This window comes from Gilbertella persicaria (assembly GCF_025201335.1).
Source record: "Gilbertella persicaria strain CBS 190.32 chromosome Unknown B0P05scaffold_36, whole genome shotgun sequence".
NCBI classification, from domain to species: domain Eukaryota; kingdom Fungi; phylum Mucoromycota; class Mucoromycetes; order Mucorales; family Choanephoraceae; genus Gilbertella; species Gilbertella persicaria.
In genome coordinates this window covers 122,659-144,394 of record NW_026251997.1, presented here as the reverse complement: position 1 = coordinate 144,394, position 21,736 = coordinate 122,659, and the positions used below count along the sequence as shown (strand labels likewise).

The window sequence follows — 21,736 nt, the reverse complement described above, 5'->3', positions numbered from 1 at the left end:
CCGGGTAAAACTATTGAGTTTGAATACAAACCGAAAAAAAGGTTTCAGTTTATTTCTCTTTTTCTTTTCTTTTCGATATCTCGATGCACACGATAGACTTATCTCAATGAAACGGCATGGCTCTGAAAACGACTTGAGGCATGCTTATTCAAGAAAACCTCCAACTCAATTTCAAGTTTGGCTCTATGAGAAGCATAGTAAGACTCTTTCGGTGCCTGACTTGCGCAAATTAGGTCAAGAATGGGACCTATACCAAAGCTCAATGAACATCATCACAGGTAACAAGATGCAGGTAATACCTGATGATCGCCAATTGCATGCTCTTACTCTATGTAGATTGACTTGTTAAATATCTGCATGGACACTCGATTAAAAAGACCTCAAATAAGGTTAAAAATGGGACCTGCTCAATATTACTCAAAGCGCTCGAATTCAGCAACAGGTGATTGGAACGAAGGCTTTGTTTTTACTATTTCTTTTCATGCACAATTATTTAATACCATTGAAGTAAGCTATCGTCTTGTTGTAGCATAAACTAACCATATCAAGTTTGACGTATATGACAAACCTCATAGGCATTGGCCAACATTAAAGCATATTGGAAAAGCAAAACTTAAAATTTCCACATTGGTAAACAAAAATGATGTCTTTGTCACGTAAGTGCATCTCGCTCCATAGATGATTTCATCAAAGTTTTTTTTATAGATTTCTACCGGTTTATGAATACCGCATACAACGTTTGTTGCCTGCTGAATTACGACCTACCTTGTTAGAAACAAATATAGTAGATCCTGCTCGTGTGACAAAAAAGACAGGCGATCTGAGTCTGATTGGGTCCCTTCAAATTCGCATTCGGTATCACTTTCAGGAACCTGTGACAGTCAATGACCATGTTCTGCCCAAGGCAAGACTATTAGATTCGCCAGCACAAGACAATCAGCGGTTGCTTGGGCCAGAAGACACATTCCATCCTCTGTCTACCACTACTACTCATGCCTCTAACCAATCCAATTGGTCTTTGGCCACCAAAAGCTCAAGTCGCAGAACTTCGTATGGCAGAGGCGAACTAGCCAAAGAAGAAGGCTATGTAGACGACGTGTTCAAAAATCGATTGACCCATATTATGACGGCTAACATACCTGGTTCTTCAGAAACCAGCCTTCTTTCTTCATCCAGTCAAGAAGCTTCCACATTGAATTTTGACTGGCTTTATCGACTTGTCTTGCCTGCTAAAAAATTACCTCGATCATCCCGTGGTAAACGCTATGGTTTTTCACAACAAGATTCAGACGATCATCATAAATTTAATCCTGACGATAGCACAGAGTCCTCACAAGCCTCTAGTATATCTTCTTCAGCCCCTGTCAGAGACCGCATTGCACACGGTGCTAAAAAAAAAGCACAAAACATCATTGACAGTGTTAACTTCGGTGATCGCGATTTTGCCAGTCAATGGATGCAGGATTCATTTGACGATGTGGCTCTATCTCATCCTGTCGTCGATCGCCTGATTGGGTTTGTAGTCAGTAAACAAACACAGGCAATGGTGAGAGCCATTATCAAGACCGCCAACGCGTTTGGCCAAGGATTTCGTGTAACAGGCGTTCAACTCCTCAAGGCAGCCTTACTCGTCCAAAAATTCTATGAATCATTACCCAAATCGCCTAGTAAATCACCAATAGAAGATGTTGCGTTTATCCATGAAGCGTGTCATTATTTCTCATATGCGTTGATTGCTTATGGTTGGCGAGGTCTTTGTTATTTAGGCTTGTATGGCCAATATATACGTGGTATGAATCACCGTCGATCTAACCGATTAGCTATCATTCGATTCTTGAAATTACCTCCAGAAGATTTGCTGGGATATGAATATGCACTTAGAAAGGGGGCCTCGTTTCAGCCAAGTTATTATGTGGCATTGGATAGAAAACACAAAGCAATTGTGCTCAGCATACGAGGGACATGGAGCTTGTACGACGCAATTACTGATTTAGTATGTGAATATCTGCCTTGGAAAGGTGGCTTGGTACATTCTGGCATGTTAGCATCCGCACAGTGGTTCTATACAAGTATTATTCCACAAATATTTCGATATATTCATCATCATGAGGAATTGAGTCAGTTTATCATTACAGGGCATTCATTAGGTGGAGGCACAGCAAGTTTGCTGACGATGATGGTAGCAGATCATATTCAAGAGTTACGTGATTTAGCAAACAATCCAGCATTTCGTCTTCATTGTTATAATTATGCACCTTCTGCTGTGAGTTCACCTGATTTAAGCAAGAAATATGAAGCCTATATCTCTAGCTTTGTATGTCAAGATGATATTGTGGGGAGACTTTCATATGGCTCTGCTATGAAATTAAAAGAACTTGTGTTGGATATGATCAGCGCCTATAGAACATTGGGTGGCTTTAAAAAGGTAAATTTCAGACCCGATTGATGTGTACTGATTTTATCTAGACATTGACTGATCCAAAAACTAGAAAAGTGTGTTTTGATATCATAAGCCAACGTAGAGATAAATTAAATAATGTAGCCAATTCCATGTATCCCTCTGTAAGTCAATAGCACACGCGAGTCACTCACTTATCAGCATACAGCTATATATTCCTGGCAAAGTGATTCACATAGAAAGAACAAGAGAAATGAGGTTTAGCAAATCGATTGATTTCGAAGACTTGTCGCAAGAACATAGAGGATCCAATGTATTAAGCAAGCATAATATTCCTGGTGCTAGCAAAATGTCTTATTCTTTACACTCAGTGACTCATCATATCTCGGACGAAATGAAGCTCACAAAGACTTGTATTGAAGACCATATGATCTCTGCATATCAAAATGCTTTTGAAGCACTTCAAGAACAATACCCCTCACCATTGTAACACAGTTTAAAAATGGCTGAGAAAAAGATTAAAAAAAAACTTTATTTTGTCTATATTTGGTGCGAATAAAACCTTACAGAGTATTTATTAAACGAGTCCTATTTTTTTTTTTTTTTAGTTTTAGTTTTTCTTTCTTCTCTTTTACTTTTACAAATAGACTTACATTATGGGTACGACTATACATATATAAAAAATGGTCTTTCTCTAATGCTTACTATGTATAGGCTTACTTAATATATTCAGTGGCATACCAATCAAATATCTTTCACTTTTGATTCTTGTTGTGCAGAACAGTGCACTTATCTTGGTTATGCGCTATACTCGTGCCAACGTCGAAGAAGATAAACTCTATCTGGCTTCTACTGCCGTTGTTATGAGTGAAGTAATCAAGACTCTTGTTTGTTTGGTTGTTTTGTACTTTGCTCCTGAATCTCGAAAACGTTCTTTCTCTAAACTCACTTCTCTATTAAATCGTGAACTTATTCTCAACTGGAGAGAAACATCTAAATTGGCTATTCCTGCTATACTTTATCTTATTCAAGTAAGTTTAATTATGTGTTGTGATATAGGTGTTAACTATAGAATAGAACAACCTTCAATACGTTGCAGCTTCCAATCTTGATGCAGCCACATTCCAGGTCACTTATCAATTAAAGATCTTAACTACTGCATTTTTCAGCGTCATTATTCTCAAAAGAAACCTTTCAAAACTAAAATGGATTGCATTAGCCATTTTGACCGTGGGTATTGCACTTGTTGTATTACCCAAGAGTGCATCAACTGCCTTTATTGCTTATATCACTGGAAATACAACTGTGACTGATACAGCTGTGGAGGGAGAAGGTAATCAATCCAACTTGCATGGTTTTTTGGCTGTCTTGTGTGCATGTATGTTGTCTGGTTTAGCCGGTGTCTATTTTGAAAAGATTTTGAAAGCACCTACACCTAAGCCTGTACCAACAGAAGAATGGAATGAAGAAGAAGGTAAAAGGGCGTTGCAAGACGAAGATAATGAGGATAACGAGACAGCTGCTAGTAATCAGATCTGGATTCGTAACATTCAAATGTCATTCTTCTCTGTCTTGTTGGGCTTGGTCTTTGTCGTGATGTTACAGGACGGCGCAACCATTGCTGAACGCGGCTTTTTTGTCAACTATACACCTTTGACCTGGATTGTGATTGGTATTCAAGCATTGGGTGGCTTGATTGTTGCTCTAGTTGTAAAGTATGCTGATAATATCTTGAAGGGTTTTGCTACTAGTATCAGTATTATCTTGTCATCTGTTGTCAGCGTGTGGCTTTTCAATTTCTCTGTCTCTGGATCGTTTTTAGTGGGCGCAGCTCTTGTCATTTATGCCACCTATCTATATGGCTTATAAGCAAGAAGACTGTATCAACACATTTACACACACACACACATCTTTAATAGGATAATACCCTTTTTTTAATGTTCATTTTTCTTTAACAAGAAATAGTTTGATTTTAATTTTTCTATTTTTGTATACTTTACTACAGTTCACTAAAGAGTCATTTTTTTTTTCAAGCCAAAGCAAATTGATTTCAGTAGGAGAATACATTCATTTTAATTTATTTTTAGGTCAACTTAAAGTGGCGAGTAACTTCTTTTTTAATTTTAATTAAGAACACAATGTGGTTTATTCAAAAGCGACTATACTTAGATTAACTAATAACAAAGACATATAAATGGGTTATAATATACTGCTCTAATAGCACCGACAAGCCTAAAATTTTGATTCGTTATTACTGCATTATCTGAGATTTATTTTGAAGGCTGAGAAACTTGTTAACAACGTGCAATGCTATTTTACTTTGTCACTTTCATAAATTAGCCGCTTAACTGTTGTAGCTAAGATTGTCTATTGCTTAAGCAAAGTTGCCGTACTCCTTTCAAGGGAAACAATTGCTGTTGTCTACAAAAAAAAAGCACTCTTGTGATCATTGCATAGCTTCTTTACAGAAAACATAAATATGCGGCATATGCTCAACAAACTTACTCTATCCTTATCATTGAAATAACAATTTAAACAAACAGTCCCTTTACTTGTGCTCATTACTAATTATAAACATAGATCCTTCAAAATCATGCATCTCTAGGGTCAATGAATATCAAAGTATCCTTATAATGATAAAACAATAGAAAGCATTGACGATGGAACTACGCCTATTAGCTTTGCAATGCAGACATGCCTTTCTTTATGAAGAAAAAATGTCATATTCTAAGATCATTCTTTTGAAAAAGAAATCATTTTACAACAATAAGTGCTTGTTTTTGTTGAAATACAACAAAGCTTTTAAATCATTGCATCATGAAGATAAAAAAGCATTATAAGCACCAATAGCAATCAACCTCAATACTTTGTTTGTTGTCACTGGCTAATAATAAATTATCGCAATGTTATTGTTGTTCTAAACATAGATTGGACTCGATGTTGTCTATTATGCAAGAATTATGGAAAGAATGGTGATTGAATTTAAAGTCTTTCTATCTAGCAAAAACATTCCGTCCATTCCATTTTGTCATGAATCGATACTTCTTGTATAAACAAAGTAGTCTATTAGCTTCAATTCACAAATACAGGTATTTGATGACAAATAGTTTTGCTATCTTTGGACAAGAAAGTGACAAGCAGAACGCCAAACCAGTATATACGCTCTCAGAATTCGATACATAGTATAGAGTCCAAACTTACAATCGTTTCAAGTTCGCCAATACAACAATGCAAAGTATAGGTGTTGGTAATAGAGAAAAAAATCATTCCCTGAGACTATGTACGTAGCCTCCTATTTCTTTTTCTTCTTTTAACTGAGTAGAATGGCTTCAAATATTCGACAAATAAGATGTTGGTTATGCTGACTAATTGAAACAAAGTGCTTAGATAAAGGTAGACTTATGACCAAAGATTTGTTTCAATAAAACAACAAGAGTCTAGTTCTATCATGTGTATGATGAATTTGTCAGTTTCATATCCGATATTATCAATACATATTGTACAATGGCATACTCCATATGCAAACAGTGTGATATTCTCTTGTTTATCTCGCTCACACGTATTTTATTGCTGACCATAAAATGCGTATTTCTTTCCATAAACCCATTCTCATGTGGTGCAAGTATTCAAAATGTGTAACAAATGACTTGCATGGAGTCAGTTACACTTGGTGAAAGGGTGGCACCAATCTTTATTTCTTATGCGGATAACGATCCGAACAAAAAAGTGCCAAGAAAGTATATAGGCTATGGTTTTAACCGCTCTATTGTTTCTTTGATCAAGTGAGTCATTGTTTTTCTCCTCTCTCTCTCTCTCTCTCTCTCTCTCTCTTTACATGATTGCATGATGATAGAAAAAGGGAAAGAAACACAAGAAGCGTTTTGTAAAAAAGAAAGACCGCATTCAATCTTGTTTAAACAAATCTAATGTATGGTCCATGTATGAAGATCCAAAATCGACAAAGTGTATTTTTAGTGGTTTCTATTATTAAATATATCGCATTCATTGACTATTTTCCCGGAAGAGTGATGTGTGCCTGTGTTTGGTAGACACTAACCTCTTTTTTTTTCTAAACAATAAAAATGCATAATTAATTTGATGATGATGATGATGATATCTACATGTGCGCCAGTACAATAAGCTATTTCATTATGTCATTGACTTGCCTTTATTGTAACCACATGTTGAAAGCTGTCTTTTTATTTCTTTTGAGGATGCATCCCCGCAATCGAATGAATTATGTATGCTGAGTTGTAACCATGCAGTTTATACACTAGTAGAAGATCGTCTATATAGATTCAAAGGAGAGAGATAGAGAAAGTGACTTGTGTGCGTGTGTGTGTGTGTGTGTGTGTGTGTGTGTGTGTAACTGACATACTCTCCTATTTCTTTTTTCATGTGAATCATAGTGATCATAGTCATGTTTCGATATGGTGAGGTGTGTGAAATTTAAGGATATGCGAAATTCTTTTTCGCTTAGGGGGGGGGAAAGGTAAAACACATTTCCGAATACTGTTCGTAAGATCCCATGAAGTAAGATAATGTTACAAAAGCTCATAACAATTCCTCCCTGTTTTAATAAGTTCTCTCTTGAGAGATAGTGTGACAAATATATACATAAGAAACACTCATGTAAAGAGTAAAATGGGTGTAATTAATAGAATTCTTTTTAGGCAAACAAAGAAGGTTCCAGCCAAAAAGAAAGTTCCCAGCCCAAATTGAGCTGGTCAATAAATAACAATCCAAAACAAGTACCAGGAACCAAAATATATATAAAAGAATGGGGTTTTTTCTTTTCTCTCTTCCTTTTTTTTTACTTTTTCTATTTCATTTTCATATTCTTATGAATTTATTGTATATTTTATAAAAAACAAGTGTTATCTTGCCGTCACATATTTTTATATACACTGATACCACACCAATTACAAAATGATTAGCGCTCCTTCTACCACCTCATCTAGATTATTTGATAACAATAATAGCAGTCAGAGAAATCATTTCCGTAAGTGGAGTTAAATGAAAAAAAAAAGAGGAGTTTCAATTAACATGGCATCAACACAGTGTCAATTCCATGGCTACAAAAGAAGCAAAGTAGCTGGTCTCTGCGCTCATTTACAAAGAATCGACAAGGATCTATATCAACTGCTTCTATTGCTCTATCTGTTGCTTCCACTACATTTTCTACTGAATCGTCTATAGCCGAATCAACCATTACGATACCCGAAGAAGAAGAGGAAGCATTACCACCACCCCATTATGAAGATCCATCACATCCTTGGGTGTTCAACTTTCCCAAATCATACGCCAATAGAGTCATTTTACCAAGAGAAGAAGAAGGACGTGAAGTATTGCCCCAATACAGTTGTGAGATTGATAAGACATTGTACATACACGTCAAATGTGAATTCAGCCAACCCAACGTGAAGTCAAAAAATAGATCTTGGAAGTATGTATCTGGCTTTTTATTTTATATGAATCTAACATGATTACAGGGATCTTTATGTTACTGTTTACGGTACAAAGATCATGGCATATCATCGCAATCCTAAGGGCAAGAAAAAGGTAGATCCCATCTGGTCCTATTCCATGCAAGGCGCTGAAGTCACTGTGCCAACAGATTATTTGAAATATCATCATGTCATACGATTACGGATAGACAATGGTCCTCAATTTTTATTTAATACACAAACGGAATTCGAAAGAAATGATTGGTTGGGTGTGATAGAATCTGCTATTCATGTCAGTTCTGATCTTGATGTTCGAACCATGCCGCAGTTTGTCACATTGGTTAGCCGAAGACGTAGACGTCGTCCTAGACCTACTGCCGAATATCGTGAAACTCTTGTATAAATTATGTAAATCTCTCCTCTCTTTTATAAATAAATCAATGTGTATAGATAATGGATGAAATTAATTATTTCAAATGCATAAATCGTTTTTCTGTAAACCATGTGGACGCCTCTTTTTTTTTTTTTATTTGACTGGGATTCTTGTTGCAACCTGAACGATTACTATATATGGCAATACGCCAATATTAACAAAATAGCAATTTCATTTAAACAAATTGTTATTCTTTCCCATAAAAGCAATAAGAAGCAATGTGAACAATGACAAACAAAGTGTGTTGCCATGGTAAACTTTGCTAGAGATCTTGATTCAAAAAAGTCACTACAGCTGTTTGGTATCATAGCAACCGTGTTTGACAGGTCTAATTTTTCAGGCACAAAAGAAGGGTTCAACCCATATCATCACTCTACCATTCTGATGGATCATCAATGTCAAACTACATGCTTTGCCTTGAGTTTATACAAATCATAGAGACCAATCAATATGCAAAGAATGCAATCATCAGAATGTCTTTTTGTCAGATCAATCATGGGATCGATCATGCCAACTTTACTCGTCAAAAAGTCTTCTTTTGTTTTCTGCTCTTGTCTTTCTATCCAGCATTCAAGTATAAAGTAGAGAGAGAGTAGAGAGAAAAAGAGGAAGAGAGAAATGAAAGTCACGTGGACAGGAAGCTGTGTAGCCCAATGAATTGACTCCTCTTTTTTTCCCTTATTTTTCTTTTTCTTTTTTAACTTCCCTTTTTTTTCGTCTCCCTTTTCTTTTTTTTTTTTTCCTCTTTTCTTCTTTCTCTTTATTCACTTCAGTGTGACCTTGCTGTTGTAATTTTTTCCCTTTATACGACATATTTTTTTTCGCGCGTAAAAAAAGGAAACAAGAGAGTGGATTGGAAAAATTAAGTGTGCAACCACCACAGAAAAAAAACACACGCATACAAATCATATCTTGTAAGAATTGAATAGTCGCTTTTTTTAATCAATTCAGAACTCACAATAAATCGAAACGAAAAACAATTGAAAAAAAAAGTTTTTTTTTCAAGCTTGTTCTCCTTACTCTCTAATCTGAAGACCTAAACAAGATGAATCAACAAAACCCTAATCAACAAATACCCAGTGGACAACCACCACCAACACAGCAACAAGGACAACCATCGCAGCAAGTGCTGTCTCAACAACAACAAGTTAATCTAGCTCATCCGAACGATGTGCCCAATGCTAATTGGAGAAACGAAGTGTCTGTACCTGATAGAAGCCGTTTCGTCAGTCAACTGTAAGTGCGAATTGATCTCATGATTTTTTTCTTCTTCTTTTTTTGCGCGCGTATCATTAAACAAAGAATCAATAGAAGTTTAGCCCTTAAACATCTTTCGCCTTCAACGTCAGATAGCGAAACGTATAATGTGGCGAGTAATTTTGAAGCAGGTCTTTATCAACGCTGTACAAGCAAGGTAAGATACGAAATTGGGTTTTTACCAAAAAAGAGAGACTGATTTCGTATTAGAATCAATACATATTGGCGTATGCAAAAAAATTCCAGCACATCAGAGAACAAATCAATCAAAGCTCTGCTAATAATACTTCATTAAGTGGTCTGTCTCTTCAACAACCCATGTCGCCACTTGTGAACAATGCTGCTGCAAATAATGGACAAGTGCCTTCTCCTCAATTACAACGCCATAACTTTCAATCGCCTTTGAATCTGAACCAGCAACAACAATTGGCTGGTCAACAAATGCGTCCTGCTGTTCAACCCAACTTTGGTCACCAACAACTTCAACAAGGTAGACCTCCTCAACAGGTAATGCAATCGCCTGCTCAACAGGCACAGGCTCAAATACTAGCTTATCAGCGATCTGCTGCTGCTGCTGCCATGGCGGCTTCGAACGCACCCCAAGTGATGCAACAGCAGAGATTACCAGGTCAACAAATCCCACTTAATTTGTTGAACATGAACGCGGCCAATGCTGCTCAGGCTGGATTGAACATTTCTCCTCAACAATTTCAAATGTATTTTGCTCGTCAAATGGCTCTTCAACAACAACAACAAACTCAGCAGCAGCAACAACAACAACAACAATCTCAACAACAACAACAACAGCAGCCGCCAACACAACAGCAACAGTCTCAACCACCACCACAGCAGCCACCACAAGCATTTTCACCTCATATGTTGCCACAACAACCACAACAACCACAACAGCAGAATTCACCAATTCAACAACAAGGATTCCTGCCACATGTTCAGGGAGGTAATAATATGATGGGTATGACGCAACAACAGTTGATGAATTTGGGGTTGGCTGGAAAGCCTATGGTGGGTATGAGCAATGTGAATTTCAGGCCTCAAGCATTCCCTCCACAACAACAACAACAACAACAACAACAACAACAACAGCAGCAGCAGCAAGATATGACTCAAGGGAACACAAATGCTTCTACTGCTGGATCACCCATGCAGTCCAATACAATCGTGAATTATCCCAATGCTGGATCTGCTTCTTCTACGCCAGTGACTGTGCCCGCCACTTTATCAGCACAACCCTTCACGAATACCATGGTTCGACCTCCACCTTCGTCTACAGGTCAACCTATGAATCAAGAAGTATTGATGCAACGATTTCAGCAGCAGCAACAACAACAACAGCAACAACAGAATATGATGCAAAGACCTCCAATGACACAGCAACAATTTGTACCACAACAACAAGGTTCGCAAATGGTCCAGCGACCCCTTATGAATCTTCAACAACCCATGCAACCCAACATGATTAAGCCATTAACCATTCAACAAAGAAACAATGCTGCTGGTATTGTCAGACAAATTGACGAGAATGTACGCCAAGGAAGAGGTAAGAAAAAAAATTAGACGCGATTTCTGTGCTAATATTGTGTCTTAGTTCGTGGTGTGGCTATTGAAGATATGTCTGAGGAGGATAAAAGTGCTATTCGTGAACAAATTGGGCAAATGAGACCCATGTACGATAAAATTGATAACCTCTTGCCTGTATTTTTGGCCATGACAAGTAATGTGGAAGCAACGCGTCGTTTGGTGTTGATGAAGTACATGTTTGAAGATCAATTGAACGCTTTGCCGCACAACAAATATATTATCAGTCTGGAAAACTTGCACAAGTTACGGGAGCAATTCAGTGGTTATTTTACTTGGGTGCGCAATGCTGTTGGTCATCAGCAACAGCAACAGCAACAACAACAACAACAGCAAATGAATGCTATGGTGAACCCCATGAATCCACAACAACAACAACAAATGGGTTTAGGATTGATGCCCATGTCTATGCAACAACAACCACAGCAAACAATGCTTCAACAGCAGCCACAGCAGCCACAACAACAACAACAAGCCAGTCCCATTGTCAATTTCAATCAGTTGGGTCAGCAAGGTATGGTACCACCACCACAACATGGTATGATGGGACAACAGGCAGCTATGAGTCAAGCTCAAGCCATGAGCCAATCTCAAGCACAAGCTTTGGCCATGTTGCGTCAACAGCAACAAGCACAGGCACAAATGCAACAACAGCAACAGCAACAACAACAACAACAAAGCCTTACACAATCACAGGAACATGTTACTAATCCAGCCACCAATCATACTGTGCCAAAGTCAAACGAAAATACACCTGTGATGGCCAATGCTAGTTTGACTAATACACCTACCACACCTTCCATGAGTATCAAACGCGGTAGCATTGATCTGAAACTGCCTCCTACTAAGAAGCAGCGTGGTTCTAGATCTGCCGCTCAGTCACCTACATTAAGCAGAAAAAATCAAAAGACAAACGAAAAGGAAAAAGCACAAGAAGCGACACCTGCTTCTGCTTCTGCTTCGAACAGTCCTGTCATGTCAAACAACACCAATATTACACTTGCTCATGCTATGCATACACCTCCAGCTGTATCAACAGCCATGTCACAGTCATTGCCACCCTCACAGCCATTACAACAACAACAGCAAGGACTTCCCGGTAATAACATGAATGGATTTATGCTTCAACAACAAGGTATGGATAATAGTTATCCTAGTGGTATACCTGTGAAAGCAGGCATGCCTTTAAGCCAACACCAAGCTCAGTCTCAAGCATTTTATATGGCGGCTGTCAGTAATGGTATTCCTCCTCAAATCGTCAATCTTTTGCCTCATAAAGCATTGCAATGTAACTGGATTCTTCAACAAGCTGCACAGAACAAAATGACACTGATGCCTAACCAACAGCAACAACTCCAGGCTGTATTGAATGAGCAGATTGAGATGGCCAAACAACAATTAGCACAACAGAATTCCGGTATGCATGATATGACATCCAATACACCTGCTTCACTTGCCAATGTGTCTTCATCGCCTTTGATTAAAACAGAAGAATTCACAGCATCAGCGACACCACCACCACCACCGCCACCATCATCCTCATCCTTATCCTCACAACAACAAAAACAACAACAGCAACCGCGTTCGTTAGACAACAACAGTCAGATACCCACCTCTAACAATACTAGTAATTCTAATATGATTGTTCAACCTTCTATGACACTTCATCAATCCCCGAGTGAAGATATGATGTCGTCTCTTTATTTCTCTAATGACATGATGGACAATCCAATCCAACATCAGACACAAACATGCCGCTATCCAACCTCTCAACCCAGCACCACCACCACCAATACAACCACAACGACTGCTGTTTCAGAGCCTATGAAGCCATCCTTTGAAGGCTACTCTTCAGCCTTAAAAGAAGGCTACAAGGACGAGACATTTGGCACGCCTGATTTGACACTGATGAAGCCCAGTGCTATTAAGCAAGAAGAATCGTTTGAGACCAATGATTTACAGTCTTCCTGGTATGACTCAACAGCAGCAATTGATCTTGGCTTGGATGGATTTGATTGGGACAATAATGATTTTGTCAAACTGGACGATAATGATGCACCTGCCAACACAAATACAGGTAATAATAATAATGAAAAGAATTCAGCATCCTCATCATCACAACAGCAGCAAGATGATAAGAAATTAATAGATGAAAGTGGCAAACTTTGTGCAGTTAGTCTATAAAAAAAGGGACACAAGCATTTATATATATATATATATATATATACTTTTTTTTTATTTATTCTCGTTATATCTTTTGTCTTTGTGTGTATGGCTCTTCTTTTATATATATATATACATACATACATATATATATATATATATATATATATCTTTCTCTTTTACTATTTTGTATAAATAAATAAATAAATAAAAACCATAAAAAACAGTTAATTTCAAACATGAAGTATATTGATTCCGTTTATCCAAAAAGATGATTGCAATAGTAAATTGTGCTGTTGAACCCTCTGTTTCATGATTTGACTTTGTAAGAACAACCAATTTTACTGCTGATAAGATGATCATAGAGAAGAAGGACTCCATATGTTTGTAACTAAGCTGATTTGTGCGATTACTGGGGGATTTATTAAGAGCTATGTTTATTTTTCTAAAGACATATCCCAGCAGAAGACTCTTTAAACAGACTATTATTCATTTTTTTTATTGTTTAGTAATTTATCAAATACGTGTGAAAAGTAGCCACTTATTTGGAAGCATTCTCTCTCGAGAAGTTATCAAGTATTGCTTCGATATCTGACTTGATTTCTGAGGAAAACTTGCTCTTGATAGAGGCATAAGCAGCTTGTTGACCAAGTTCTGCAATAAGGAGTTACCGAAAGTGTCTTTGATTGGTTCTAAGTTTATAAGAAATACGACATCTAGTTGGAACAAATATACCAACATTGTGTATATTCACACAACTTCTTGAGGACCATTGTCAATGATAATCATGTAACTTTGTCTCTTATACTCTCACAGCAAAGACTCGATATCAATACCTTTAAACAAGAAAGGTGTATTGCCAATAACCACCTCCGACTGAGAAATATCAGTGACAGTAACTTGGTTGAAACCATACAGATAGCTGAGCTTTTTGACTACATACTGCTGACAAAGCTGAAATCATCCTTCCTTTTTAAAGTTTGAGATTACTGACTTTTTAACCTAGTTTTCCTAGGAATTGAGAATCGTTGATATTAAGTTCAAAGGGAGGGTACAGTACTTACTACTTCCATATTCGAGTTGCAACAAATAAGAATGAGATATTCCGGTCCGCAGTATCTGTTCAGACCGAACTACGCATCACATACAAAAAAAAAAATAAGTTAGTTGTACGTCAGTCTTTTTTTTCTTCAACTTTTTTATTTTGTTAAATCTAGATAGATTGTAAAGATGTCCACACCTACCAGAAGAAGACTTATGCGTGACTTTAAGAGATTACAAAGTGATCCCCCAGGTAAGTTGTTGTTTATGAGTCTCGCTTTCTAATCATCTGTTTTTTAATATTTTTAGCTGGTGTATCAGGTATATATCGATAAAATTTAGATGACCCAAAAAGAGATGGTGCTGATGTTCATTCTTTTATAGGTGCGCCTTGCCAAGATAATATCATGATGTGGAATGCAGTCATTTTTGGGCCTGGTAAGCCAAACATTATCTTGTCTGTTATTCTTATTCTATTATAGCTGATACCCCTTTTGAAGATGGTACATTTAAACTCGTTTTACAATTTGACGAGACCTATGTAACTATCTATATATGCACACATACTATATACTGACAGTCTATAGCCCAACAAACCACCTCAAGTTAAATTCGTATCAAAAATGTTCCACCCCAATGTATATGCCAATGGTGAACTCTGTTTGGATATTTTACAAAACAGATGGAGTCCTACTTATGATGTTGCAGCTATTTTGACCAGTATTCAATCTCTTTTCAATGACCCTAACCCTAATTCACCAGCTAATGCAGAAGCCGCTAATCTTTACCGTGAAAATAGAAAAGAATATGTTCGCCGAGTAAGAGAGACTGTTGAAGAATCATGGGAATAAATAAAAAGAAATTCGCATAAAAACCACACAACTTGAATGACCGCTTCTTTTTTTCTTTTATTTTCTATTTAATTTATATATGTCTATTGATTTATGTAAGCTCACAAACTAAATAAAATAGTTTAACACAAGTTAGCCAAGCCAAGATACCCTCAAGATACTTATTTAGGTAGACTTTTACATTTTATTGATGTGACAGATCCTAGGTAAGAGTTGACAAGTTGTGAAGCACATGTTAACATATATAAGAACACTTTTTGTGTCTGGAAAGGAACTCGAGAAATGTAAGCAAATGTTAGATAGTCCATCAGGGCATGATATTGAATCACTTTGGAGAGCAAAGAAAGGTTAAAAAAAACAATAACAAAAAAAGAGTGAGTTATATTGACTGAAGATGATAGTGGTGGATTCTACACTTCATCCTGATACGGGCAAACCTGTATTTTTACCTTTTAGAATGTCATGCTTTGTACCTACCAATATGGTATTAGTCGCTGGTATGTTATTGCCTAATCCAAGTGTAAGTAGAACAAAGACAAAGACAAAAAGAGAGAATACTGAAGCCCAAATAATTATAGATCAAAAGCATCTTGTTTTGGCAATGGGCCAATCAGAGTGTCAATGTCGCTTTTAACTCGGCCAATGCCAACAAGACTACACCTATGAGTCTTAAGGAAACAGCAGGTAAAGAACCCCCCCCTAGTCCTAGAGTAACTTAATAACAATACCATAGTGGCCTATGCTTCTGCTGTTACTACTTCATGTGCTATTGCTGTGGGATTAAACCAATCAGTACCTAAACTCAGCTTGAGTCCTCGTATTAAATCAGTCTGTATGAAATTAGTTCCTTTTACTGCTGTTGCTGCTGCAGGTACTGTTAATGTGTTCTTGATGCGAGGTAAAGAAATTCGTGATGGTATTCAGGTGTTTGATGAACATGGAACTACTTATGGTAAATCCAAGCAAGCTGGGCTTTCTGCTGTATCTCAAGTAGCCATCTCACGTATCTTGACCAATGCGCCTGTCTTGATTATTCCGCCTTTGTTGTTGAGTCGCTTGCAACGTACTCGATTTATTCAGCAGAGACCCAAATTAGTGATGCCTTTGAATTTTGGTTTGATTGCTCTTTCACTCATGACAGCTTTGCCTGCTGCTATTGCAGTGTTTCCTCAAGTAGGCGAATTGCAAACAAGTCAAATGGAAAAGGAGTTTCAAGATTTAGAAGATGTAAAAGGAAAGCCTATCACTAAATTGTACTTTAATAAGGGACTTTAGTTCAATAGAAGCACTTGTTTGTGCATCATATCAAAACAGAACGCTTCTTATTGGAAAAATAGGGTAGCATTTTTAATAAATCAATCCTATTTCTCAAAAGACGCTTATGTTAAAATCACTGAAACTAGATATAGTGAAATGACCATGATTTTCTAAACAAATGATGGTAATTTCATAAGAATCTGACCATTACTTCTTACACAATGAATCAAAAAATGTTTCAAGAGTCTAGTCAAAAGCAACCATATAAAAAATGCGCCTATCTCTTGAACTGGTCACCGCTACTTTTTCTTCGACAACAACCGGAGATTGACCAGAATTCCGTTTTTTTTTTTTTTTTTTTTCAAAAAGCCTTTGTATCACCAAGACTCAATCCCATAACTTTCTTGGTGCCTGTGGTTAAATAGCGCGTATGGTATGACAAGCAAAAGAGCTTGATGGTGAAAGAAAAAAAAAAGAGACTCTTTTACAATCATTCTTTTTTTTTTCTCTCTCTCTTTTTTTACTTGACTATGTCCTTTATTGTTTCGTGTTGAACGTTATACATGTTACCTAACTCGTCTTCTTGTCGGTGCTAAATAAACTTTCGAGTTGAATGCCCGAATGGCATTCTAAAGCTCCACGTTGTCAAAAAGGCACCCCAATGATTTTCACAAGATAATCCCTTCTCATTTAAAAATCATGTAACTTTGTATTTCTTTCTCTTTTTCTTTTTTCTCTCTCTTTTTCCTTTTTTTTTTTTAAAAAAAAACATGTTGGCCAATACTTCTTCTGCAAACAATGTCTGGGACTCTAAAACACAAACTTTTCATGGTGGTCAGGAACATCGGTTTATTAGTAATTTTGTAGAGGATTTCAGTGTCACTACAAATTATCTAGGCACACCTAAAAAAGCATTGGAAGCTGCCAAGGAAGCCGTAAGTAAACTATATGACACTGTGTTTATACTCATCGTTGTCTTTAGATGAACGAGATCCATCATTATCCTGCTGCTAACCAGGAACCAGCCAAGTCTTATTTGGCCGAATTTTTATGGGGCTCAGACTACATTGACCATCAAGATCGCTTATTAATGGGTAATGGTGCTTCTGAATTGATTGATTTGGCTGTCAGAAGAGCACTTTTGACTTTTGGAGAGAGGGGTATCAAGAAGCCTACATGGAAAGGAAGTCCCTGGAATGTTCAAGTAAAGAAAAGTGTATTTTATTTGTTTTATTGATCTATTCAGCTTAGTATAGAGAGTATCAACGTAGTGCAGAGACAAATGGATTTGAAATCTTGGAACCCTCCAATCCTGAAAAAGCAGATATGCTCTGTATTGTCAATCCATGTAACCCCACTGGTGACTATTTCTCTGTGGAACCTCTAAAGGCATGGATCAAGGACAATGTGAAATCAGGTGGTTGTGTGATTGTAGGTAATGTATTGTAGTGGCTCATGTCTTTTTTTTTTTTTTTTTTTTTTTTTTTTTTTTTTTTACTTACCCTGCACAGACGAATCCATGCAACCTTGGCACTCTGCTGACTTTAGAAATGACTCTCTCATCTCTGAACATGTATTTGCAAAGGATATGTTCCTTACCGAAAATGTCTCTGTTCATGTGATGCATTCCTGGACAAAGATCTGGTCTTGTACAGGTCTCCGTATTGGTTCTATCATTTGCCCTACAAAAGAACACTGTGACGCACTCCGCAAAATTCAAGCACCTTGGTCTGTCAATGGTCCTGCCTTGAAATTTGTTGAAACTGTCGTCAATGACAAGGCCTATCTAGAAGAAACTTGGAACAACACAAGTCGTTTAAGGGCCTATTTGATTGACCAATTAAAATCACTAGATCATCCTGAATGGGAATACCATGGTAAATCATTCTTGAGTTGGGTATGGTTGGATATGAAGAGTGAGGAATTAGCCTCTAAAGCCATTGATCTAGCCCGTGCCGCTGGTGTCCCTGTTCGAAGTGGTACTCCCGGCTATAAGTGCCATTCGTTTGTTCGAGTAGCTGTTCGTAAAGAACATGAAGTCCAAGTGCTTATTCAAGCTTGGAAAGCTTTGTAAATTAGAATATATATATATATGTATATATGTGGCGACAATAATAATAAAAAGACAACGTTAAGCGCATAAAGAATTCGATTTATGCTCAATTTTACAAGGAGTAAGGAATGGGTTAGGAGCTCTTTGTTGAAACATTTCAATGGAGTTTTTGAGCCTTTTTTTTTAACCTTTAATATATATATAGGCAACAACGTTTATAAAAAGAAAGAAAGAAAGAAAGAGAATCATCATTCCTCTGTTTCTTTTTTCTCTTTACATTTTACACTATGCTTGTTCATTGTTTTTGGTTGACTCTATTGTTCATTGTTCAAATGGGTTCGACAGCTCCTACTCTGGATCGCCGACTTTTAGGGGCACATCGGTTGCTCAAAGGAGATAAAAAAATCAAGACGTTTACTGGTCTAGGTACACATTACGACGTGGGTTCAGGATCCTGCGGTGAATTTGATACCAATAGTGATCTTGTTGTTGCAGTTAACAAGGCACAAATGCAAAATGGTGAGTGAGTATCCCTCTATGCATCTATTTATTCTCTCCAATTAGGACCTAATCCCAACAAAAACCCACATTGCTATCAAATGGTCTCTATTCGTGGTGATATGGGAAATGTCGTCGCTAAAGTCACAGATACTTGTCCTGCTTGTGGAGAAGGTAAAATCAATTCTAAAAATTAATCGCCGTATTAAATGAAATCTTTAGGTTCACTTGACATGTCACCGAGTGGTAAGGAAAAATAACATATCTTTATTTCTTTCACAAGTCTTGTTCTAACCACCAAAATACGTAGTTTATGAAATCGTATGCGGTACATTGGCTTCTGGCGTTTGTCATATCACTTGGAATTTCTTGTAGAGTTGCACCCTTTTCTTGTCTTTTTTTTTTTTTTTATATTTGTTTGTTCCTTGAATTATCGTTCCTCGCCTCATTTTTTTATGAACAAGAGTCTTACTGGTTTGACTCATCATGCGCTCACTGTTCTATTTAAATATCACTTTTTCTCTCTCTCTCTGTTTTATTTTTCTATCATTATTCTCTTTATTTTTTCTTTTGATGTCAGTCAAGACAAGGCAGCCTTCTGGTCATACCAGTTGGAATGTCACATATCAATTTAAAGAACTATTAAAAAAAAGAGAGAAAACACCCCCTTTGTCACCACCATTACCTTCTTCTGTTCCATCGACTAAAACAAAACCTTCTTCATTGATTTACCGCATTTTTCCATCCTCTAAAAATAAGAATAAAGCCATGATTCAACTAAAGAAACAACAATGGGATCAACCAGAAACAGAAATGGATCTGTACGAGTCAAGTGAAGTCCCTATTCGAACGCATCTCATCTCTTTCTTTTCACCACAACATCAAAAACAAGATGGCTGGACCCAACTGTTAACAACAGAAAAGCTAGATGAAATGAGCCGCATTTATATGGCCACATTGCATAAAATACGATCCCTCAGCCATTATTCGATGGAACAACAGATCAATATCCTTCACTTATTGCATGGTGTGCAGGCCAATACAGCCAGCTTGCAACAACAATACAAGAAACCGTTTCTGACACGCGTATCGAATCAACATCGACTCTTGTTCCAGCGTGAATTCAGCTCATTGATTTCTGGTAAAGCAGTAGCAGACTCTATTTTAACAGGCAACCGTAAGCCCAAAAGAACACGATACATCTTTATGTTGCTCAGCGCACCTGCTTCTCATGTGATAGACAGAGTCCATCCGGTCACAGATGCCTTGAGAAAGATACGGAAACCTTATGCTGAGACATTCAGGGTTATCACAGCCAAACAAAAGCAGACGACTGAATTTGTATCTGCAGAATATTTGTTAGACCCAATCACATTACACACGGATTTCTATAGTGAAGAGCTCTATCATCGGCTCGGAACCAAATTAAGCTGTACAGCAATAACAAAGGGCCTGTCTCGAGAAAACATGACAAAGATTCAGGTTCAAACAAATTAATATGTAGATCAATTATTTTTAATGTTGGAGTAGAGAATAGAATAAAGAAAAGTTCTATATAAAGCTGTTTGTTTTTTTTGCTTTAATGGTAATGTTGTTGGTACCACTTTGCAACAGCTGACTGTTACTCACAGACTCTATTTCGGGGGGGGGGAAGCAAGTAATTGTAGTTCAATCTTAAAATTTACATATAGTCAGATGAAAAAAAAAAAAAAAAGGTTTGTTGATGAACATATAAAAAGCCATTTTTTTTTTGCTTCTTTTCTTTTTCTTTTGTTTATCTTTTCATTATTGTTCTAATGGACTCGAGAAAATATCAACTCTACAAAACTGAAATGTGTAGAAATTGGCAAGAAATGGGTGATTGCAGGTACGCTTGTTTCTCTCGCCTTTTTTATTTTATCATACTTATATGTCATATAGATACGCAAAGAAATGTCGATTTGCACATGGCCAGCAAGAACTTCGAGGTGTTCAACGCCATGTTAAATACAAGACCGAAATCTGTAAGACTTTCCACCTTACAGGTACTTGTTCTTATGGCGTTCGATGTACTTTTATACACGATGAACACGTGCCATCACCTAGTATTTCGCCTTCCATGTCTCCTTTGTTTGCACCATTTGTTTCATTTCTAGACGATTCATGGAAGAATATTTGGTCGACACCGTTTTACGATAGACGTTACTCATCTTCTTCTGTTTCTTCATTATTTTAAGAAAAAAAGCATCCTCTATTTAAATCTATACATCTACATTATTATTATTATTACTATTATTATTATTATTATTAATATTATTGTTCAATAAACATTTACGGCATTGTGTATCATTTTCCCTTTTTTTTTTAATTGTCAATTATAAGCCTATGTATTTTAAAGTTATTATATGAAGAGGGGAGAGATCGACCTTGGTTCATTGACTCTTAGGCTCACGTATGTGATAAGTATTGAATTTATTATGGAAAGGGGAGCCATGCAGGGCTTGATGATGAAACCTCTCCTATTTAGAAGAAACGGTCAGGTTTATATGGCGTTTCGTCTTGATCTGAGCGCACGTAAGACTTTATGAGACAAGTTACAAACAAGTTTACGTTTTAAAATTCGCCTACAAAATCTACGTTTGGATGCTGCATAAGGGCTCTTTTTAAAATATAGAGTTTACACCGATGCGTTTCAATCACAACTTCGAAACACTCGGTCGGTTACGTTTACAAATAATATTACATAATAGATCTGTCTCAATT

At 37.0% G+C, this 21,736-nt stretch overlaps 10 protein-coding genes across 10 annotated transcripts; all 10 read left to right on the top strand.

Moving 5' to 3' along the window:
• The first annotated feature begins 58 nt into the window (after positions 1-58).
• B0P05DRAFT_552493 (uncharacterized protein) lies at positions 59-2,985 on the top strand. The gene is made up of 4 exons (XM_051579479.1): positions 59-507; positions 550-656; positions 706-2,425; positions 2,467-2,985. The coding sequence occupies exons 1-4, from the start codon at positions 358-360 to the stop codon at positions 2,572-2,574; spliced, it is 2,085 nt and encodes a 694-aa protein (XP_051432334.1). The 5' UTR covers positions 59-357; the 3' UTR covers positions 2,575-2,985.
• Positions 2,986-3,021: 36 nt separating this feature from the next.
• Positions 3,022-4,437, top strand: B0P05DRAFT_552492 (nucleotide-sugar transporter-domain-containing protein). The gene is made up of 3 exons (XM_051579478.1): positions 3,022-3,058; positions 3,113-3,429; positions 3,476-4,437. Exons 1-3 carry the CDS (start codon positions 3,055-3,057, stop codon positions 4,265-4,267), a joined length of 1,113 nt encoding a protein of 370 aa, XP_051432333.1. The 5' UTR covers positions 3,022-3,054; the 3' UTR covers positions 4,268-4,437.
• Positions 4,438-7,184: 2,747 nt separating this feature from the next.
• Positions 7,185-8,308, top strand: B0P05DRAFT_552489 (uncharacterized protein). The gene is made up of 3 exons (XM_051579477.1): positions 7,185-7,400; positions 7,460-7,844; positions 7,891-8,308. The coding sequence occupies exons 1-3, from the start codon at positions 7,328-7,330 to the stop codon at positions 8,246-8,248; spliced, it is 816 nt and encodes a 271-aa protein (XP_051432332.1). The 5' UTR covers positions 7,185-7,327; the 3' UTR covers positions 8,249-8,308.
• A 1,015-nt stretch (positions 8,309-9,323) lies between these two features.
• B0P05DRAFT_589613 (uncharacterized protein) lies at positions 9,324-13,315 on the top strand (the record flags this gene model as incomplete). Its single annotated transcript, XM_051582748.1, has 4 exons — positions 9,324-9,514; positions 9,590-9,692; positions 9,746-11,093; positions 11,142-13,315. The coding sequence occupies 4 exons, from the start codon at positions 9,324-9,326 to the stop codon at positions 13,313-13,315; spliced, it is 3,816 nt and encodes a 1,271-aa protein (XP_051432331.1).
• A 1,117-nt stretch (positions 13,316-14,432) lies between these two features.
• B0P05DRAFT_552478 (ubiquitin-conjugating enzyme E2 2) lies at positions 14,433-15,316 on the top strand. Its single transcript, XM_051579476.1, has 5 exons — positions 14,433-14,588; positions 14,645-14,656; positions 14,720-14,773; positions 14,818-14,876; positions 14,923-15,316. Exons 1-5 carry the CDS (start codon positions 14,525-14,527, stop codon positions 15,184-15,186), a joined length of 453 nt encoding a protein of 150 aa, XP_051432330.1. The 5' UTR covers positions 14,433-14,524; the 3' UTR covers positions 15,187-15,316.
• A 264-nt stretch (positions 15,317-15,580) lies between these two features.
• B0P05DRAFT_475302 (Tricarboxylate/iron carrier) lies at positions 15,581-16,461 on the top strand (the record flags this gene model as incomplete). Its single annotated transcript, XM_051574830.1, has 3 exons — positions 15,581-15,706; positions 15,765-15,870; positions 15,920-16,461. 3 exons carry the CDS (start codon positions 15,581-15,583, stop codon positions 16,459-16,461), a joined length of 774 nt encoding a protein of 257 aa, XP_051432329.1.
• Positions 16,462-17,191: 730 nt separating this feature from the next.
• Positions 17,192-18,612, top strand: B0P05DRAFT_552470 (pyridoxal phosphate-dependent transferase). Its single transcript, XM_051579475.1, has 4 exons — positions 17,192-17,378; positions 17,426-17,647; positions 17,695-17,878; positions 17,955-18,612. Exons 1-4 carry the CDS (start codon positions 17,214-17,216, stop codon positions 18,515-18,517), a joined length of 1,134 nt encoding a protein of 377 aa, XP_051432328.1. The 5' UTR covers positions 17,192-17,213; the 3' UTR covers positions 18,518-18,612.
• Positions 18,613-18,692: 80 nt separating this feature from the next.
• Positions 18,693-19,414, top strand: B0P05DRAFT_552468 (uncharacterized protein). The gene is made up of 4 exons (XM_051579474.1): positions 18,693-19,015; positions 19,061-19,168; positions 19,217-19,240; positions 19,305-19,414. The coding sequence occupies exons 1-4, from the start codon at positions 18,784-18,786 to the stop codon at positions 19,367-19,369; spliced, it is 429 nt and encodes a 142-aa protein (XP_051432327.1). The 5' UTR covers positions 18,693-18,783; the 3' UTR covers positions 19,370-19,414.
• B0P05DRAFT_552467 (uncharacterized protein) lies at positions 19,390-20,554 on the top strand. Its single transcript, XM_051579473.1, has one exon. It carries the CDS (start codon positions 19,481-19,483, stop codon positions 20,489-20,491), a length of 1,011 nt encoding a protein of 336 aa, XP_051432326.1. The 5' UTR covers positions 19,390-19,480; the 3' UTR covers positions 20,492-20,554.
• A 164-nt stretch (positions 20,555-20,718) lies between these two features.
• B0P05DRAFT_552466 (uncharacterized protein) lies at positions 20,719-21,261 on the top strand. The gene is made up of 2 exons (XM_051579472.1): positions 20,719-20,861; positions 20,915-21,261. Exons 1-2 carry the CDS (start codon positions 20,791-20,793, stop codon positions 21,207-21,209), a joined length of 366 nt encoding a protein of 121 aa, XP_051432325.1. The 5' UTR covers positions 20,719-20,790; the 3' UTR covers positions 21,210-21,261.
• Positions 21,262-21,736: the final 475 nt, after the last annotated feature.

What these genes read in the sequence shown, in the direction of transcription:
- B0P05DRAFT_552493 (XM_051579479.1), top strand. Translation starts at nt 358, where the DNA reads ATGGACACTCGATTAAAAAGACCTCAAATAAGGTTAAAAATGGGACCT. An exon ending in AATTATTTAATACCATTGAA is followed by an intron (nt 508 to 549) that starts GTAAGCTATCGT and finishes AACCATATCAAG; the next exon opens with TTTGACGTATATGACAAACC. An exon ending in CATTGGGTGGCTTTAAAAAG is followed by an intron (nt 2,426 to 2,466) that starts GTAAATTTCAGA and finishes GATTTTATCTAG; the next exon opens with ACATTGACTGATCCAAAAAC.
- B0P05DRAFT_552492 (XM_051579478.1), top strand. An exon ending in CTATACTTTATCTTATTCAA is followed by an intron (nt 3,430 to 3,475) that starts GTAAGTTTAATT and finishes ACTATAGAATAG; the next exon opens with AACAACCTTCAATACGTTGC.
- B0P05DRAFT_552489 (XM_051579477.1), top strand. Translation starts at nt 7,328, where the DNA reads ATGATTAGCGCTCCTTCTACCACCTCATCTAGATTATTTGATAACAAT. An exon ending in CAGTCAGAGAAATCATTTCC is followed by an intron (nt 7,401 to 7,459) that starts GTAAGTGGAGTT and finishes GCATCAACACAG; the next exon opens with TGTCAATTCCATGGCTACAA. An exon ending in TCAAAAAATAGATCTTGGAA is followed by an intron (nt 7,845 to 7,890) that starts GTATGTATCTGG and finishes ACATGATTACAG; the next exon opens with GGATCTTTATGTTACTGTTT.
- B0P05DRAFT_552478 (XM_051579476.1), top strand. Translation starts at nt 14,525, where the DNA reads ATGTCCACACCTACCAGAAGAAGACTTATGCGTGACTTTAAGAGATTA. An exon ending in TGCAGTCATTTTTGGGCCTG is followed by an intron (nt 14,774 to 14,817) that starts GTAAGCCAAACA and finishes ATTCTATTATAG; the next exon opens with CTGATACCCCTTTTGAAGAT. An exon ending in TACAATTTGACGAGACCTAT is followed by an intron (nt 14,877 to 14,922) that starts GTAACTATCTAT and finishes GACAGTCTATAG; the next exon opens with CCCAACAAACCACCTCAAGT.
- B0P05DRAFT_552470 (XM_051579475.1), top strand. Translation starts at nt 17,214, where the DNA reads ATGTTGGCCAATACTTCTTCTGCAAACAATGTCTGGGACTCTAAAACA. An exon ending in TGGAAGCTGCCAAGGAAGCC is followed by an intron (nt 17,379 to 17,425) that starts GTAAGTAAACTA and finishes CGTTGTCTTTAG; the next exon opens with ATGAACGAGATCCATCATTA. An exon ending in AGGTGGTTGTGTGATTGTAG is followed by an intron (nt 17,879 to 17,954) that starts GTAATGTATTGT and finishes TACCCTGCACAG; the next exon opens with ACGAATCCATGCAACCTTGG.
- B0P05DRAFT_552468 (XM_051579474.1), top strand. Translation starts at nt 18,784, where the DNA reads ATGCTTGTTCATTGTTTTTGGTTGACTCTATTGTTCATTGTTCAAATG. An exon ending in TTGTCCTGCTTGTGGAGAAG is followed by an intron (nt 19,169 to 19,216) that starts GTAAAATCAATT and finishes TGAAATCTTTAG; the next exon opens with GTTCACTTGACATGTCACCG. An exon ending in ACTTGACATGTCACCGAGTG is followed by an intron (nt 19,241 to 19,304) that starts GTAAGGAAAAAT and finishes CAAAATACGTAG; the next exon opens with TTTATGAAATCGTATGCGGT.
- B0P05DRAFT_552467 (XM_051579473.1), top strand. Translation starts at nt 19,481, where the DNA reads ATGCGCTCACTGTTCTATTTAAATATCACTTTTTCTCTCTCTCTCTGT.
- B0P05DRAFT_552466 (XM_051579472.1), top strand. Translation starts at nt 20,791, where the DNA reads ATGGACTCGAGAAAATATCAACTCTACAAAACTGAAATGTGTAGAAAT. An exon ending in CAAGAAATGGGTGATTGCAG is followed by an intron (nt 20,862 to 20,914) that starts GTACGCTTGTTT and finishes TATGTCATATAG; the next exon opens with ATACGCAAAGAAATGTCGAT.